At 40.4% G+C, this 17,756-nt stretch overlaps 1 protein-coding gene across 16 annotated transcripts in view; it reads left to right on the top strand.

Moving 5' to 3' along the window:
* Positions 1–17,365, top strand: part of camk2d2 (calcium/calmodulin-dependent protein kinase (CaM kinase) II delta 2) — a 39,044-nt gene extending 21,679 nt beyond the window's left edge. Inside the window, exons 4-22 of one of the 16 annotated variants that reach the window (XM_035167289.2) lie at positions 250–304; positions 1,145–1,210; positions 1,886–1,958; positions 4,037–4,139; positions 4,298–4,381; positions 4,628–4,722; positions 5,184–5,306; positions 5,976–6,059; positions 6,375–6,417; positions 7,549–7,586; positions 9,045–9,098; positions 10,629–10,673; positions 11,345–11,393; positions 11,892–11,990; positions 12,366–12,386; positions 12,763–12,838; positions 12,947–13,041; positions 14,201–14,429; positions 15,787–17,365. In XM_035167289.2, the coding sequence (XP_035023180.1) occupies positions 250–304; positions 1,145–1,210; positions 1,886–1,958; positions 4,037–4,139; positions 4,298–4,381; positions 4,628–4,722; positions 5,184–5,306; positions 5,976–6,059; positions 6,375–6,417; positions 7,549–7,586; positions 9,045–9,098; positions 10,629–10,673; positions 11,345–11,393; positions 11,892–11,990; positions 12,366–12,386; positions 12,763–12,838; positions 12,947–13,041; positions 14,201–14,429; positions 15,787–15,790 (1,436 nt within the window). In that variant the 3' untranslated portion in view covers positions 15,791–17,365. Of the gene's footprint in view, positions 1–249; positions 305–1,144; positions 1,211–1,885; positions 1,959–4,036; positions 4,140–4,297; positions 4,382–4,627; positions 4,723–5,183; positions 5,307–5,975; positions 6,060–6,374; positions 6,418–7,545; positions 7,587–9,044; positions 9,099–10,628; positions 10,674–11,344; positions 11,394–11,891; positions 11,991–12,365; positions 12,387–12,762; positions 12,839–12,946; positions 13,042–14,200; positions 14,440–15,786 lie in introns of all 16 variants that reach the window. The other 15 variants (XM_035167272.2, XM_035167282.2, XM_035167317.2 and 12 more) reach the window with 15 other exon arrangements.
* Positions 17,366–17,756: the final 391 nt, after the last annotated feature.

Here is a 17,756-nt window from a genome sequence, read left to right as displayed (position 1 = left end):
AAAAGAAAATCAACATTAACACTTTTGATCATATAAAACAGAATGACTCATATTAAGTGGTGGTAGAACACATTTCAAACTTATTTTGCTGCTTGATTTACTCACACGACATTTCATGTTCATATTGTGATACACAACTCTTGAGACAGAGCAGAACAAAGGGAGCTGCAAATGATGAGTAATGGCTTTATTTTCCCTCTGTCTCCTCTCCTCCTCTGTCCTATGCGTCTTCTTAAATCTCCTCGACAGTACGACTCCATGACAGCATATCAGAAGAGGGTTTCCACTATCTGGTGTTTGATCTGTGAGTAAGAGACTCTCACTCACGCTTTCTCAGTCAACTGTACGCACCGCACCACTTTCACATGTTCTGTCTTGGTTTGCTTTCTAGTATTGTGTATTTGTTTGAGGTGAACACTGTTATGGACATCCATGAATGGCTAGAATTGCTGTCACTCTCTATGTTACATGTAGGTGTTCTATTGGACAGTTAAGCCTAAAGTATGTATTCCTAAATCACATTGTGTCTTTACATCTTGCCACTGATGAAATACGCAAAAGAGTTGAAGTTGGTGAGAGTTGAAGTTGGTGCCTCTCTGTCTGGGGCATCTGAGTTAGATGTGAAAGTCCCTGAGCGCAGACACTACAATGTACTGTTGGTTGATCCTTTATCTATAACCTGATCTTGGTTACTGCTTAAAGAGAGAATGGAGTATCTGTGGAATTTAGACAGGCACTATTCTCCTGTACAGATATAACATACGATATACATAATATATACATAATATATAGGGGCATATACAGTAATGTGTGAGGATGGTCAAAAATCCCTCAACAAACACCATGTACAGCAATATTCTCACAAAGCTTGGTTGGGTTACACCACAACTTTGTAATTCTAAACCGTAGTAATGCTTTTACTAATAAATACTTAAAGTATGTTACAATTTTCCTTAAAATGTAAAAAAAACAACTGATTTAATTGCCTCATATCCACTGTACCGAGACTCTGCTATAAAATGTCCACTGATATACTCCGCTGTGTAAAGACGTCTGTGTAGATGTGAGGTAAATGAATAAATGAGTGATTCAATCTAAATTGAAATGTTTGTTCTTCAGTGTGCACACTATTGTCTGCCCACAGCGTCACAGGAGGAGAGCTGTTCGAGGATATCGTAGCCAGGGAGTACTACAGCGAGGCCGATGCCAGGTAACACACACGCACACACACACACACACACACACACACACACACACACACACACACACACACACACACACACACACACACACACACACACACTGCCGAGCACAGCAGCTATTATGCATCTCTGTTCACTGCCGGAGAGAACAACTGGTGCGCCTACATACTGTATGTGTGTGTGTATATTTGTGTGCTTCACATATGGTCGTCTCAGAGGTGTGATGCAGCTGCCTTGTCTCTGAGGCATCTCATAGAGTTATTTATAAAGGTGATTAACGACATATAGCCTGCAGCATTAATCATACACAGCCTACTTGACCAGAGACAGAGAGAGAGAGAGAGAGAGAGAGAGAGAGAGAGAGAGAGAAAGTGTATCTGTTTTCTTGTCATAGACCTTGTAAAGCGTTAGATTGTCTTTACAGTGTAATCCATCATATCCTGTGAAAAATGACTTGCCATCATGTGACTTTATGTCATACATAAAGAAAACAGCATCACTCATAACAAGTGTAAAGAGAGGAGCACACGATACATTGTTATGAGGTTGTTTCCTCTTCTCTTCCCTTCAGTTGATTTTTCTTCTCTTTTTTCTCTACCTTCCTCTCTTTCCTTTCTCTTGTCTCTCCTTCCATTTTGTCTCATCTCATCCCTGCGCTCGTTCGTTGCTCTTCCTCCCCTCAGCCAATGCATACAGCAGATCCTGGAGAGTGTCCATCACTGCCATGTTAATGGGATCGTCCACAGGGACCTGAAGGTTTGTATCGGTGCAGCCGAGGGTGCAGCTCTGTTCAGACCTGACTGTACAACAGATGACAAAAGTTTTCTCATTTTCCTTACCTTTGCTTCTTTTACTATTTGTTTGTGTGTTTTTTCGTGTGAAAAGAAACATAGTACAGAATATTAGGGTCATGTTGAAGAAAAAACATTCTTGAGATTTCGAGAATAATGATGGAATATTACGAGAATAAAGTCTTCATCTTTTGAGTAAAAAGTATTGAGATAATGAGAATATATATATATATATAATATAGCTGTAAAAGGTGTAATATTACAAGAATAAATTCGTAATTTAATTCCAGTTCTTAAGTCTAGAAAAAGTCTCATTGTTTCTTTACAAACCATAAAACCCCTTTAAATATCACGCAGATATAACAAATGATAACGCTGCAGTCAACCATTACCAAACCTTTCCTTCTGCACAAAAGAATAAACTTCTTCAAAGTTGGTGCGGTTCTTTCTTCAGAATAGACATAGTAGAATAGTCTCAAAGTTTCAAAGTCCTGATACTAACCCACAATTTAGACTTAATTTTATTAAAATTACAACTTTTTCTTGTAATGTTAAACTTTTTTCTCATAAAATTACAACTTTATTCCCAAAATCTCAATTTTTTCCCCTTTAAGTGACCCTGATACTCCGTCATATAAACATCCTGTTATGGGTCTTCTTGTTGTTAAACTCTCAGTATGTCTTTATAGAGGCTCTGGCAGCTTCGCAAAGTTGTTAAATGAGATTTGACCTTGAGCTTTGCTTCAACATTCACTGCATTACTGGTTTGCAGGAGTAGAATTCAAATCAAACTGCACACGCCCAAACGCTCCGCCCTGTGATAGTGTTACTCTGGATCCTTTTCGAGACAGTCAATACTCTTGGTTCAATATTGCTCATGCCAATGTCAAGAATAAAGATCCTTTTTTAACACTAGTGCTATGCTGCAGACAGCATGGCAGCATCGTGTGTGAGAGAGAGTATGTAGGGCTGGCGACAGGAATAGGAGCAATCACGAGCCAGAACCTCATAACCATTTGCATAATTACATTTAAAAAAAATCTTGCGATGTGAAAGATTTTCCAAGGTCATGCATATTCTAACTGTATAGTCTGTATTCTCACAACACCTAAAGAGTCATTTAATGTGGAGGAAAGAGGGACGACAAAACAGGGAAGCTCTCTCGAATGTGTTCGAATGGATCGTGAACATGTAATTGTACCAGTTGACAAAAAGAAAAAAAGAGAGTTCAAGTTTTCAAGTTTTCAGATGCTTCATAATCAGGAGGATTTATTCATCATTATGCAAATGGTTATGCAGATGTGTCCAGTTGTCAGATAGTGTCTGCGTCCTGTTGAGTCTCATGTCTGCCATGAAGTGACGGCTCACAGCCTGTCTGTGGTTAGACTTTCCAAATGTTAGGAAATGTTTTATTCATTAGCGCGCACTGTCTAACTGACCTTAGGTTAGCAAAGACTTTTCTGCACCTGTGTCCGCGTTTGTGTGTCTGTGTGTACATGTGTACATGTGCTTGCTGGGGGCTTGTATATACTTGTGATTGTGCTAAACTGTGTTAGTGTGCAGTGTGTGTATGTGGTGACCCTCCATATGTTGCGCAGTCACTTTTTTCTTTTTACATGTCAGCGTCTCCTGTTACACCGCACCCTCCCCCTGTATCCTTCTCCCTGCGGCGTGCACTGTGCTCCCGCTCATGGATTTGAACAGTGGATTGGCGTCACTGTGGTTGAACTCATCATGTCTACGACCAATTCACTCTCTCCGAATCCATGAGACCGGGGAGCAAGTCCACAGCCCTGGCATGGAACATGTCCGTGGTCTCGTAGAGATTTGGTCCCGTGCCCATTTCTGTTTCTCTGTCATCTGTGTGGCAGAAAGGGAGTTGCCTCAGACACTGATTTAATAGCAGTTTAGCGCGGTTGACCCCTAATGGTTTGCATTAGGACTTGGTTTGGCTAATCTGATTTTAGATCTGTGTCTGTGGGCGGCTTGTTCCCAGAGCGCGTGACCTCTCACCTCTAACCTGTTTGACTCCGCCCCCCCCAGCCTGAGAACCTTCTATTGGCCAGTAAGCTGAAGGGGGCGGCGGTCAAGTTGGCTGACTTTGGGCTTGCTATCGAGGTGCAGGGGGACCAGCAGGCATGGTTCGGTGAGTATTCATCCACCCATTGTTTTTTCAAGGTGAATCAGTTGGTCGATCAAGCTAGCAACCAAATCAATCAATCATTCAGTTAGCGTTGTCAATGAGTTGCCCGCTCCCGCCCTTCCATTCCGCCTCTCCTCCCTCCCTCCATCTCACTCCTCCAGGTTTTGCCGGCACCCCGGGCTACTTGTCTCCGGAAGTTCTGAGGAAAGACCCATATGGGAAAGCAGTGGACATGTGGGCCTGTGGTAAATAACATTCAAATTCTCTCACTGCAACTGTTCGAATGAACTTGACGCTGGAGCTAAAGCCTCAGTCTCAGGCTCTGTCTGATCTTGTCAGGTGTGTGAAGAACCGTGGTCTGCACCTACACTGTAGCTTCATGTTGTTTCAAGTGTACTGTGCAGTGACTATCAGTGACTTAATGTGTCTGTGCACTGCACTGCTTTGATATTAGCTCTCTACACGTTTAACTTCCTGTCATTGTCTTTCAGGTGTGATTTTGTACATCCTGCTGGTGGGCTACCCTCCTTTCTGGGACGAGGATCAGCACCGTCTCTACCAACAAATTAAGGCCGGGGCCTATGATGTAAGTGATGATTTGCATAAAAGCTCGGGCTATCGTTAAAGGGTTGGAGTTAACCTTTAATAACCTTTAACATAATTAAAAATAATTATTCCACACTTTACTTCTCAGATCTTTTGGCTCAGTAGTTTTCTCTAGTTTGCATTAGTGAAGTTTAGTGATAGGGAAACAAACAGTATTTCTGTACACTTTACCAACTGCAGTACAAGTACAGTACAGTTTTACTTATACTTTACAAGATCATTTTGAATTTTGAATTCAGACCTACAGACATAGCCCTAATGCACACAGTCAGTCGTACACACAGGTTTACTTTGTCTCTTTCCTTCCGATAATGGTTGATAGTATTTTCTTTCCTTAGACTCAAATATTAATAAAATATCAGATGAATATATATTTTGTGTATATCTATATTTTGACTGTAGTAATGAGTTTTGATACTCTGTGTTATTTCATTTTTACAGTTCCCATCCCCAGAGTGGGACACTGTTACTCCTGAGGCCAAAGATCTGATCAACAAGATGTTAACTATCAATCCCAGTAAACGCATCACTTCTGCGGAGGCTCTCAAACACCCTTGGATCTGCGTATGTGGCGCATACACATCTTTTCACACACACACCCTTTTTCACACACACACCCTTTCACATATACACCCTTTCACATACATACCCTAACATTTTCCTATATTAACAGATAATGAGATGGAGCCTTTTGTGGAGGATTAGAAACTATTATTCATGTATAATGGGTTTTTGTTATGTACTTTTTGTAGATGCAACACTATTCTTTGTAATATGATACTTACTAACTATGATGTGTATTTCTTATACCTGTTAATTCTTAGGACACATCACATATGTTCATTAACGGGGATTGTATATAAAATGGCGACTCGGAAATGTCACCGCGCCAAATACAATCCTTTATTTGGACCTTTTAAATGAGCGGATCTTCTCCTCTTTTCAAACCTCTGTGATATTTCATTGATCCAGCGCCAATCAAAATCTTTATTGTTGGTTTCACATATTTTCTGGCACATATACACCCTAACAGTAATGCAGAAACTCACACACAGATTCAGATACACAAATAAAGATCTATACACTAATAATAGTTAACCACCATTGTGGACACACTGCTTAAATGTTTTATTATCTGACGTACATGATCACATATGCACGTCCACACGTTCCTGCCATCCATTGTCTCCAATTCCTCCCTAATCCTCAAATCCCTTCATTTTGTCCCTGCAGCAACGGTCCACTGTGGCCTCCATGATGCACAGGCAGGAGACTGTGGAGTGCCTGAAGAAATTCAACGCCAGGAGGAAACTCAAGGTGAGACTTCTGGCAATCCTTCCGGTTTTCTATTTATGTGCCCCCCCTCTCTCTTTCTCTCTCCCCCCTTAACGTTAACTTAAAAATGATGAGTTGCTCTCTAAAACCTTCAAGTTCCTGTTTTGCTCTGCTCCACTTTCATGCTGTGACCTGATAATGGATCTTCCTTTTCCTTCCTTTCTTCCTTGCTTTCTTCCTTCCCTCCCTCCTTCCTTGCATCACCATTACTTTCCTCTCTTTCCTTTCTTCCTTCCTTCCCTCCTTCCTTCCATCATCATCACCCTCCTCTTCTCTCCTTCTCTTCTATCACTGCAGGGAGCCATACTGACCACTTTGCTGGTCACAAGAAACTTCTCAGGTATGTCTCTCTCAGTGTAGTGTCCAAGAACTGGTTTCACCAAACATAACTGAAAACATTCATCTTAAAAAGCAGGTGGCTGGAAATGCTCCATTGGGGGTGGTTTGTTTAGCTGCTCCATCTTCTAGTCTCGATGCAACACACTACAGGCGCTACTCAGTAAAATGTGCAGTTAATCTTTACCTTTAACTTTAACAATGCTGCAGCACCTTCGATCTATTTTTCTGTAAAACAAAGACGATCTTGGCACAACTATGACTTTGGTAAAACAGAGTCATCCTCTTTATCTGTCTTCAGCTGTTGCTCTGTCGCTCTACCTCTGTCATACTTTTTTGCATGTATTTCCTTTGACCTATCTGTAATTTCTCGGGGCCTTCTCCCTTCATTCTACAGTTCAGTGCATTAGTGAGTTTGTGTCTCTTTTTATTCATTATTTTCTTCCTTTTTTCAATTTTCTTTCCTTCTTTTGTTTGGAATGTGGTATCCATTTGAGGTAAGACTTTTGGGGATGGCAGGGAAATACTGTATGTGTGTTTGGGCCCAACCAATACGTTGTATCTGTCTTTCTTCTGATGGCCAGTCTTATATGCATGAAGTTGAGGTGATTGGTTTCTGAAAATGAGCGACATTGAAGCTTACACTTGCAAAAGCACCAATATGAGAGCAGAATTAAATTTAGACACAGATGCAGCATGTATTTTGAAATGCAACCTAATGTTTGGATTCTCAGAAACAAAGCTGGAGATGAATGGTGGGGTTGTATGTGTGGGCGCTAGTGGTTAAGTGCATGTGTGTGTGCGTGCATCTGTTCATTTAAGAATGCTGTGTGTGAGTTTTCTGGATAAAGAAAGACTTTCCCTTTCATCGCCTGCTAAATACACCCCTCCCCTCAGCCCCCTGTGAATGTGAATAAATGGTCATTATCAACAACTTTGCATAGACGGTGATGCCGTTGAGAGCATCTGTTGCATCATGGACCTTGCGGTCGGATTTTGCACCTGGAGTTTGAGGATAAGCACAGTTGATCGAGATGCTTGCTGCATGTTAGTGAAGCCTCAGGCCTCAGGACTCAGTTTGTCAACTCTGCTGAAGTATGCTGAAGTGTTGTCTCTTTCTTTGCGTCCACAGCAGCCAAGAGTTTGCTCAACAAGAAAACAGACGGCGTTAAGGTGAGTGGCTTTGCACAGTGAAGAAAATGCTTTGTTTCTTGCATTAGTCTGTTGGAGTGTGCACTGAATAACGTCATCATTCAGGGACAGTAACTCCAAGCAGTGATGGTTATTTCCTCAGCTTTATCTAACAAGTGTTTTGTGGCTTAAGACATTGATTATATGCAAGCTACTATATTTCTGGAAGACTGTTGTGCTCTGTCATTATCTCTCTGTGTTAAAGGCTCCCATCTGAAATTAGCACTTGATGCAGTGTGTCGAGAGTCTTGTGATTAATTCTGTGTTCCTGGTTTACACTGAAGTTGGCAATTGGACCACGACATACGTTGTTTGAATCAGTGTTGCTGTGTGTGGGTTGAACTCAGACACACAGTTTTTCACGCTGCATGATTCCGTCCAGGGAGTTTGAACGGGGTCACATGACTAAGGGGAAGTGAAAATCAAAACAAAATAGATATCATGGGGATTAATGAAAATGAAAGGGCACGGCTATGGTGGGAAGATATGTCTAAATGCCATATTTTGTGAATATGCAAAAAATATGCTGAATATAGAAGATGCCATCGATATTACATTATATTATTTGATATTATACATCAGTTATTACCTTTTTGGATTTCCTTTTATTAATTTGTATTAGGTAAACTGAAAACTTAGCTGTGTGCCTTGCCCAAAATTATTCAACTGTTATATTTATATTTTTATTTATAAATGATTGTATTAGTACAAATCTACTTTAATATGAATGGATGACAAAATAATGTTTTGGAAAGACTTCCTACTTTATTATTGATTGGATATTAAATAAATGTTTTCTGACTTGTTCCTAAATTATCTGACAGAGAGGATGGTCAAAAATTAGTTTAGATTGCTGTACTCCCCCATGGTTACTAACAGCCTGTTTTATATCCTCTTAAAACTAGCAGTTAATCATTTAATCAGCATTTTTAACCTATAAAAAGCATAAAAAGCTTTTCCTCAAATTACTATTCAGGGTAGCACAATAACCTTTTTATCCCTGAACTTGTGTCTTTGTGGATTGCAGCATAAATCGACCGTGCTGAATTCTGCTAAAAATTATAAAAGACCACCAAGACACATTGTGATCTGAAACAAAAATGTAACAGTAGATGTAATAGGAAACAAAAAGATGTGGTCATCTGGGAGCTTTGGAGGCACATGAAGCAGGTGCAAATGCTGATTTGTGTTCGGATCACCCAAGATACATGTTAATAACAAGTATAAACAGGGTCTGAGTGTGTTTTATAAAATACACACAATTAACCAACACGTCCTGGTTGGTAATAGCGTAACACTCGGTATCATTAGATCTTTGGGAAGGATGAGTTGGGATGATATCCTTTGGAATGGACCACAGCCGGATCGTGTGTAGGGGGGGGGGGTTCAGGTCTGAGAAGTGTGTGTGAGTCATCTACCCCTCTACACTGCCCCCCGCAGGTCAACAACAAAGCCAACACAGTGACCAGTCCTAAAGACCCTGCCCCTGCACTGGTATACACACACACACACCCTCGCCTACAGTCGCACCTTCATCTGCAACACATCCTCCAAACCTCACCCCCCACTGTGGAGGAGGTACAGGTTCACCCTTTCACAGGCGCTCAGACCAGGTCCTGTTTGATCCCAATTTGCTTGTTATGACTCTAATCAGGTGTATAAGAATATAAAAGGAAGAAAAAAAAACACATAATGGGTGAAATGTCAAACTCAACTTAAGGCTATCCCTGAATGAAATATTGTCTAAAAGCTTTTGTGAGTGCGCAGCATGTGTCGGTATTTGATACTATGAGAGTTAACATATTCATAATTCAGATTGATGTGTTCTTTCATTCATCTGAATTAGCATAGCCTGCATGGGGCACACTTTGGATATGCTCGACCTTTATAATGTTAATGCAGGATTTGAAATGATAGGAATGATGAGTAAGTTTGGATTTGTAGCGTGGAGTAGTGTGGGCCTGGATCGACCCCTACCTCACCCCGACCCCGCTCCCCGTCCCCCTTCTCCTCTGCAAGAATCCCTCCTGTCTCTTCACACACCTACACCGTGCATGAGCTCCTCCCACGTCATTAAATGTTTTTTTTGATTGTGAAACTATAAAATTCCTTGACACGAGTCCGAGCATGAATGATGTGTTATTAAGAGTTTGCTGTCAGTGCATGACTGGAGAGACGAAGCTTGTCTGCTACTTTGTTTTTTGTGGTTGTGGCTTGGCCTTCACTCACTGGCTTGCACGTGTTGTCTGATGACTGCTGGCTGCCGACGTCAGGCCACATGACTGCTGCGCTGCATGATTTCAGAGGCTTTCCGCCTCCCCATTTGCTGGCAAGATGATTATGCATGAGCACAGGCACATGCCATCTTTCTCTATCCTCCTTTCACTTTCCATTCTCACACACACACAAACACATACTGTAAAACCCCCCCCCACACACACATACGCACACACAGACATGCAGAGTGCTGATGCTATAATCTAGTGTAATCTGGCTGAGTGATTAGAAGAGCTGGTCATCAGGATCGATTCCACAAAAGCCCAGACATCTGATTACTAAGGCAGGACACTGGCGAGGCTGAAGAGAGAAAAGCAGAGAAAGAAAAAAAAGAGGGAAGATAAAAGTATGAAGAGGGAATAAAAAGTTGGTGCAGGCAGATGAAGAAGGATTTAGTTTGTAGTTTATATCAGATCACCTTACAATAGATTAATGAATAGATACATATATCATTCAGGTAGATAGATAGATAGATAGATAGATAGATAGATAGATAGATAGATAGATAGATAGATAGATAGATAGATAGATTTATACTATTCAGATAAATAACTTAAGGGTTGTACCACCATGTTTCAATTATTTTATGATTAGAGTATTTCTAATAGTTATACCAGTGTTACTTACAAGTCTATGTCAAAATAAGTGGTGCATCACTTTCTTCAAATACTGAGAATACACAAAAGCCCCACCGGTTTCATTTCCCCTTAAAAAATAATGTTCCTGTTTTTTACTTCTTCTCTTTAGGAACCACAGACAACTGTCATTCACAACCCTGTGGATGGAAACAAGGTATTACAACAAACCACAACAAACTAACATTCATTTTTGTTATAGTGACCTGCATTAATTACTATCAAAGCTGTGCACAGACTCTAAATATCAGTCAGCTGAACGTGTCTCATTTTTTCATCAAGATCCACAATTTATTTTCTGCCAAATCAATGACAATGTAAAAAGGAAACACTCCTCTTTTGCAATGTTAGAGAAAGTGACAAATAATTCCTGGGTCCTTTCTTGACCTGGGCGGCATCCTTCCACCAAGTTCTGTGGTAATACGTCCAGGAGCTTTTGTGCAATCTTACAAACTTACAACATACAGGAGTGAAAACATAACCTCCTCGGCAGAATCCCCCTCCACCAATGAGAGCTCTTATCTTTAGTGTAATAAAACATTAATATCCTGTTCATCTGATGGTCTAGAGGGGCTTCATGACCCTGACCATGTGATTGCAACATCCCATGGCCGAGCTCTATCAGTATTGCAAAATATGACTTTGCAAAAGAGAATTTTTATCAGAAACTTTCAGCTCTGACTGATAATTCAAACATAAACTGTGATACATCATGATGACCTATATACGGTAAACAGGGCCATGGTGTTTGTTCGCACTCGTTCAGATATTGGATGAATGATCTAAATACACAAATACAAATGACTAACATATGCATGTTGTCTTCAGGAGTCCGTTGAGAGTGCCAACACCACCATAGAGGATGAAGATGTAAAAGGTAGGAAAACTTGTGTCCCCCTCTCACATTTACAGTTCTCCCCTACATGTTGCGTTTCCACCAGTCAGTCCTCACCATGTCCAATCAGACCGGTCCCTTTGTTTTTCTTCACCCTGCTTTTTAAACGCAGTTAAAATACACAGCTAATTAAGTACCGCAGCCTCCCTCTGGCTGTCAGCTCTTCTCGCAGAACGCAGTCCGCCCTCTTCTTTTTTTGTCCCGTCCTCCCTCACATCCTCAAGTTTCTCCCGTTTTATCTCCCGAGGTTGATGCTGCTTGCTGTTCCCCCTTTTTTGTCTTACACACCCATCTGGTTTTTTCAGTTTTACTAAATCTCTCTTTTCTGTTTTCTTTCCTCCCTTTTTATGTTTGGTGCGAAAACAACAATTTCCCCTATCCTGCCTTTGCACATACATACACATGAATGCCTTGAATCAACCCGAATTTCTGTGACACCCCCCCACCCGACAAACAAACACACGCACACACACTTGACAGCTCTTCGTCTGGGCAGCTTAGTGAGTGGTCTTTTGAGCTCTAAGAGCCGCTCCTCACAGATGTCTGACTCAAGACAGACTCCCACCTCCTCACTTCAGAGTAAGTCCCTCCAGCGTGAGAGAGGTGCCAAGTCTTAGTCAGTTGTCACTGGAGAAAAACTGTGATGTGCCTCAAATCCTGTTCTACTATTGTTTTCAAATGATTGCCTCCTTTTGTTGCACTGACTACTTCTCAGACTCGTAAATTACCTGCTCCTATTTCCTCCTCTGTATTTGAATAGAAGTTCTCAGGTTGTGTCTTCCCACTCCTCCCTTCACCTTCAGTTCTTTTGTTACCTTAACCCTGACTCACACAATAAGAGGCTGAGTCACATACACACTCAGCATTGGAGTTTTTGTTTTTGATATATAGTATCTTTAATTATTTAATGTATTTTTGTTGCACAAATTAAGTTATTTTCTTAACATCCCCCAGCCTGCACCAATAACAATAAAGGTAACTGTCACCATTACATAGTTCAAACTGGTTTTGTAGAGAATACTTTGCATCGATTTGTCTTTGTTTCTTTTGAGCTTTTTTTGGGTGAAAGAAATCGTGTCATCCTGCATTTTCCTGCCTGATCTCACTATTAGTCATGGAAGGCTTTCTTGTTCTTATGTTACACAGACATGCATAAAAAAAGCTTTGAAATACTTTTTTGGAGCGCCTTCCATTTCTAATAACTCCGAAATCCTGCTAAATCGTAGACTAGATCCCATCAGATTGTCGTTCTCCGAACTCGAACATACATTTGCCTGAAATACAGTAACACTTAGCAAATGATTCACATCCATTTGTGTAGTTGTTGATGTTGGGTGATCTTGTTTTGTAGCTCGCAAACAGGAAATTATCAAAGTCACTGAGCAGCTGATTGAGTCTATCAACAACGGAGACTTTGAGGCCTACGCGTAAGTTCATTTTTCTTTTATTCTGGATTTATACAGTATTGCATCTACCTGAATACTGATTCTCTTACTTCCTTTGCTGATTCTGTTTTCTTTCTCTGGGTTTTACAGGAAGATATGTGATCCTGGACTGACTTCCTTTGAACCCGAGGCCTTGGGCAACCTGGTGGAGGGACATGACTTCCATCGCTTTTACTTTGAGAATGGTGAATCCAAAAAGAATCAATCTCGAAAACGTTTAGTAGCATCATCAGGACAGCAGATCACACTCTGCAAAACAGATTAACTAAATGGCAAAGTAGAAGTCCAGTAGAAGCATTGAGTTTAGAAGTAATTTATCACAGTGTATGATATGTGATTCATGTGTTGTAACAGCTGTGGGTCCCAAACAAGATTTAGAGGTTGGGTTTTGTTTATTCAATTCAACTTGATGTTTCCCACATATGCTGCAAACATTTTTCTAAAGAACAGATTTACCAACTTAACTGGCTTTCTTTGGCAAACTGTTCAGACTTTTCTGAGTCATGAGTTGTTGGGGAAACTTCCTGTGTGATCCTCAGTGGAGAGAACTGGTTTCTTCACTGTAACTTACTGGAAAATAGGCGGTGGCCTGGTCACTGAAAAACATGACAAAATGAAGTTTAGTTACAGAAACCAGCATGCGTAGTAATAGCACTCAATTTGTTTAGTGAGATTTTTGACCCACAACATAATGTGCAGGCAGATATTGAACAACATATAGTAACAGTGTAACTGGAATATCTTTGTGGACATATTCTTTACTAGTGGACAGGTGAGGTAGAGTTAGACAAACCTACGATGCACAGAGAGTGACAACATTCTGCATTCTTAATTGCAAGGATAACAATGATAGAAAAACAATATAGTCTATAGATCTCAATGTTTTTAAAACAAGGTCCCAAACAAAAGGGGTATTGAGCATGTTTGCATGAAAGAGAGTGTAAATTATTCATTGCCGTGCAGGGGCTAGATTGTTTGTTCTATATCAATAGTCAACCGTATCAGTTTACAGCTCGTGTTTGCTGGTGCACTCCAAGGGCACGGCTGTGACTGTGGACCAACCCTAGAGCAGAAAATCACTAATGAATAATGGCTGCTATAAATGGCAGAATGTCCTCGGTCCCGATTAAAAATAGTTCAAATAAACCAGATATGTCCCAGAAACCTCAATCACTTGGCGAGCCTGCGCTTGTCCACTACCCAACAGCAACATACTGGAGACTTTAGCTCCTTTTGTTTGCATATCAGTAAGTAGATCTTCATAAGTACCATCTGTGTTTTGTTTTTGCACAAACATGCAGCTGTATTTGTTTTACCTCCGTTTAATCGGTGTCTCGTTTGCAGCCCTGTCCAAAGGGAATAAGCCCGTGCACACCATCCTCTTGAACCCACATGTGCACCTAATCGGGGAGAACGCAGCGTGTATCGCCTACATCCGACTGACCCAGTACATGGACGCCAGCGGCATGCCCCGCACCATGCAGTCTGAGGAGACCCGTGTGTGGCATCGCCGCGACGGCAAGTGGCAGAACATCCACTTCCACCGCTCTGGCTCCCCCAGCATCCCTTCCCAGTAAGAGACAGTAAGAAACACGCAGCAGCTCAAAGTCATTTCAGCTGACGGCAGTGTTACAGTGACATAGCAGGATGACACATTTAAAGTGCATTCCAGGGTCAGTGCATCATTAATGACTTCAACTATAATGAAATGAGCTACTGCTTTCAGCTGTACTCTTTGTTGTAGACCAACTAAGTGGTACGTAAGGGCTTATACAAATACAGATGGACGACAGATTGTTTCCACTTCCTAGTAGTGATTGTGGTGTGGAGCTGCAGTATCGAGGCCTAGTCAATCCTGATGTTTGATCCCTCTCTTATAGCGTCAATATATTAAAACCAAACTTACCTGAAAAAGGAACACTTGAACAAACATCAGTGTAGTAAGAACTACCTAAAATAAAATAATCTTTGAGAAAACGTTATTTGGCGTGACATTTGACCTTGACGGAAGAGGTGGGGTTAATTACCTAAATTGCAGTCAACCACAAGAGGGCGATCAAGATGATTAGGGCTCACTTTTGGGCAGCTACCATGTCCTCCATCTTTATTTAAGATATGATAAGATTAAACTTCATCGATCCACACACCGGGGAAATTCACCTGTTACAGAAGCAGACAAGTCAGAATGAGGTAGACAAGTGAATAAAAATATAAAAAGGCCCTTTTTAATGTTTTCCACTGACACATCTTAAAACAAGAACTTGGAAAGTTGTCTTAATTATGGACTTGATATCTAAAACCATAAAGGACCCCACCCTGCAGGGCTTGGTATAGTTATGGTTGCTAAACTTTGGAGAAGTTTGTCAGTTGAACATTCTTTTTCCAAGGTGGAGTAGACTTAATTCAGAGGACCGATAGTCATCAGTGAAAAAATTCCGTCTTCAATGAATCACAACAAGCAGGATGAACAGGTCTTTTTTATAACGGACACTGGACTTGTCTCCATTTATGAGCCATACACTTCCTTGTCCTTAAAATAGAAGTAGACCTTGCCCAGGTAAATGCTGGATGACGTCATGCTGACAATTATTTCACAAACAAATAAAATCCTAAATGCTGATGTCCTACTTTCACAAGTTCAATGAAAGTGAAAGGAGAGGAAGCGAGATGTCAGTAAATCAGCAGCCGATACACACTTCCTGAAAAGACAATGTGTGGGTTGTGCCATCGGCGTGCATGAGGCATTTTCAGTAACATGCACGGTGGTTTTGTATCAGGGCCTCTTGATGTTAATAATCACATCTGTCCTCTACTGTTGTGTCCCAATGTCTGCTGTCAGTCAGTTTTTGACCGACAGGATAATCATTTCCATTGCTCTGTGTAATCTCTCTGTATAGATTCACGTTTATTTTCTCTCCCTTTTCTTGCAGTTAATGGAATATCAACATTTGGTCCAAAAAAATAAAATTAAAATAACCCATCAGCAAATCAAGCCGGGCAGTGACAACCAACCCATGACTGCACTCTGACCTTTTGACCCTCCTATAAGGATATAACATCGCACAGGACACTAAGTATTAATACATTTTACTGTTATGGCATTTTATTAATGGACATCATTCGAAACCACCACCCGGTGGCGGCACACTGTATTTGGACATTATGAAACAAGCATATTGAAAACATTTGTTTGTTTGTTTTTTAAGATGTTTTGGTATGCATTTTAAATATGAAATAGAGATGTTTAAAAATCTACTACTGTAACCTCTCCCAAAAATTAGTTCTTGTATTTTTACGTGTATTTATGTGTGTGCAATACAAAAAAAAAGAATCAGTTGGAAGATCAGAATGTTAAAATTGAGCTTGCTTTAGTTCTGGTGATGTATATACATTGTGATTGTTGATTAAAAACAAAAACAAAGATTGAAAATTGCTATTCTTGCTATCAGAGGAATTAAGAGTTTATGTAAAATCCAGTTTATGGGCTACATTTATGTTTGCTATGAGCTAAGTCATACTGTTTGAATTGTCAGATTTCAACCTATAATACTAATTTAAATGTAAAGAAAAGCAGAGCAGCTTCCACTTTGCATTGAGGTATGTTTGCCTTTATATCAGTGAAATAAGAAATAAGAGAATGTAGCATATATGTAATATATGAAAAATCCAAGACTATTGTGTAGTGCATGGGGGGGATATTGTGAGTAAGAGCATATGATACTATAATATCTTCTGTTCGATCTGTGAATCACTGACTTGTTTGTTTGCATTTGTTAATGTTGTGCATTAGTTCTTGTCCCAAATGTTTCTGATGTCCTCCAATATCATGGAACTGCTGTAACAACACAGTAACAGTTGACATCCAGCGTAAATATCAAAGCCTCATATCTCAAGAGGAGGAAAAACCAAACTCCTGGTTGCAGAAGCATCCCTTATATTTTGTATAAAAATTAGAAGAAAACGAGCCCATTTTTCATAATGTTTGTGACCGTATTGTATGACTGTATGTAGGGTTTCTGTTGTCATTTTATTCTCGTCATTTCCAGTGTGTTACTTTGCCAGTTGCACAGAGAAGGGGGGAGATGATGAAGACTGAGCAAAGGCACTACAGTCTCTACCTTCAGTCAGTGGAAGCGTCAGCCTGACGGTTGGCTCAGCAGGTCTGCGAGCGTGGTCATACAGAGCGCATGCTGAGAGGACGGCGAAGGAGAGGACTCAGATGAGACTGTTGGGAAGTCTTCCTCGACGATCAGTGCTTAGACGAGCCAGTGGTCCCCTCGCCGCTGCAGGACAACGCCTTGTCTTTGTCATCCTTACTGTTTGCTCTTTTCAATTGGTTTGTCTATTCTTTTTTTTTTAAGGGGAAAAATGTGATAAAACATTTCTTTTGACGAAAAGTATGATGTCAGTGCAATGCACCGCTCCTTATATGGTGTGTACCTGTTGCCAGCACGGCAATGGTTGGCTTAACATGTTTATGAAATAAATAAATCAGCTAAAAGGTGTGATGATGAACAAGTTTTTTACTGGTTTTGTGTTGTTGATCGTCTGCTCTGTTGTATGTGTCGACTTGAAGTTAACGATTTGAAAACAAAAATCATTCATTTGTGATTTAATAGGACTCCGAACAATAAACTCTTTGCATATACATACATGGTAACATTTATCCATTAGTCCAAAAGGAATATATTGGTGCTGTCAGGCAATTTAGACCATTTTAAGTTTCATTAAATGACTTTAAACCATCTTTTGGACCTGTTATAGAGTAAAATGGGCAGTTTGTCATTTCAGTCATTACAATAATTATAATCTCTATAATAAACACAGAAACCCTTCAGCTAAACAAACACATTTCAAGAGTCAAGAACAAGCGCTGGATCATCGTTATATCTGTTGATCC

This window comes from Hippoglossus stenolepis, chromosome 2, assembly GCF_022539355.2.
Source record: "Hippoglossus stenolepis isolate QCI-W04-F060 chromosome 2, HSTE1.2, whole genome shotgun sequence".
Classification (NCBI taxonomy): Eukaryota; Metazoa; Chordata; class Actinopteri; order Pleuronectiformes; family Pleuronectidae; genus Hippoglossus; species Hippoglossus stenolepis.
This window is presented reverse-complemented; position numbering and strand designations above follow the sequence as displayed.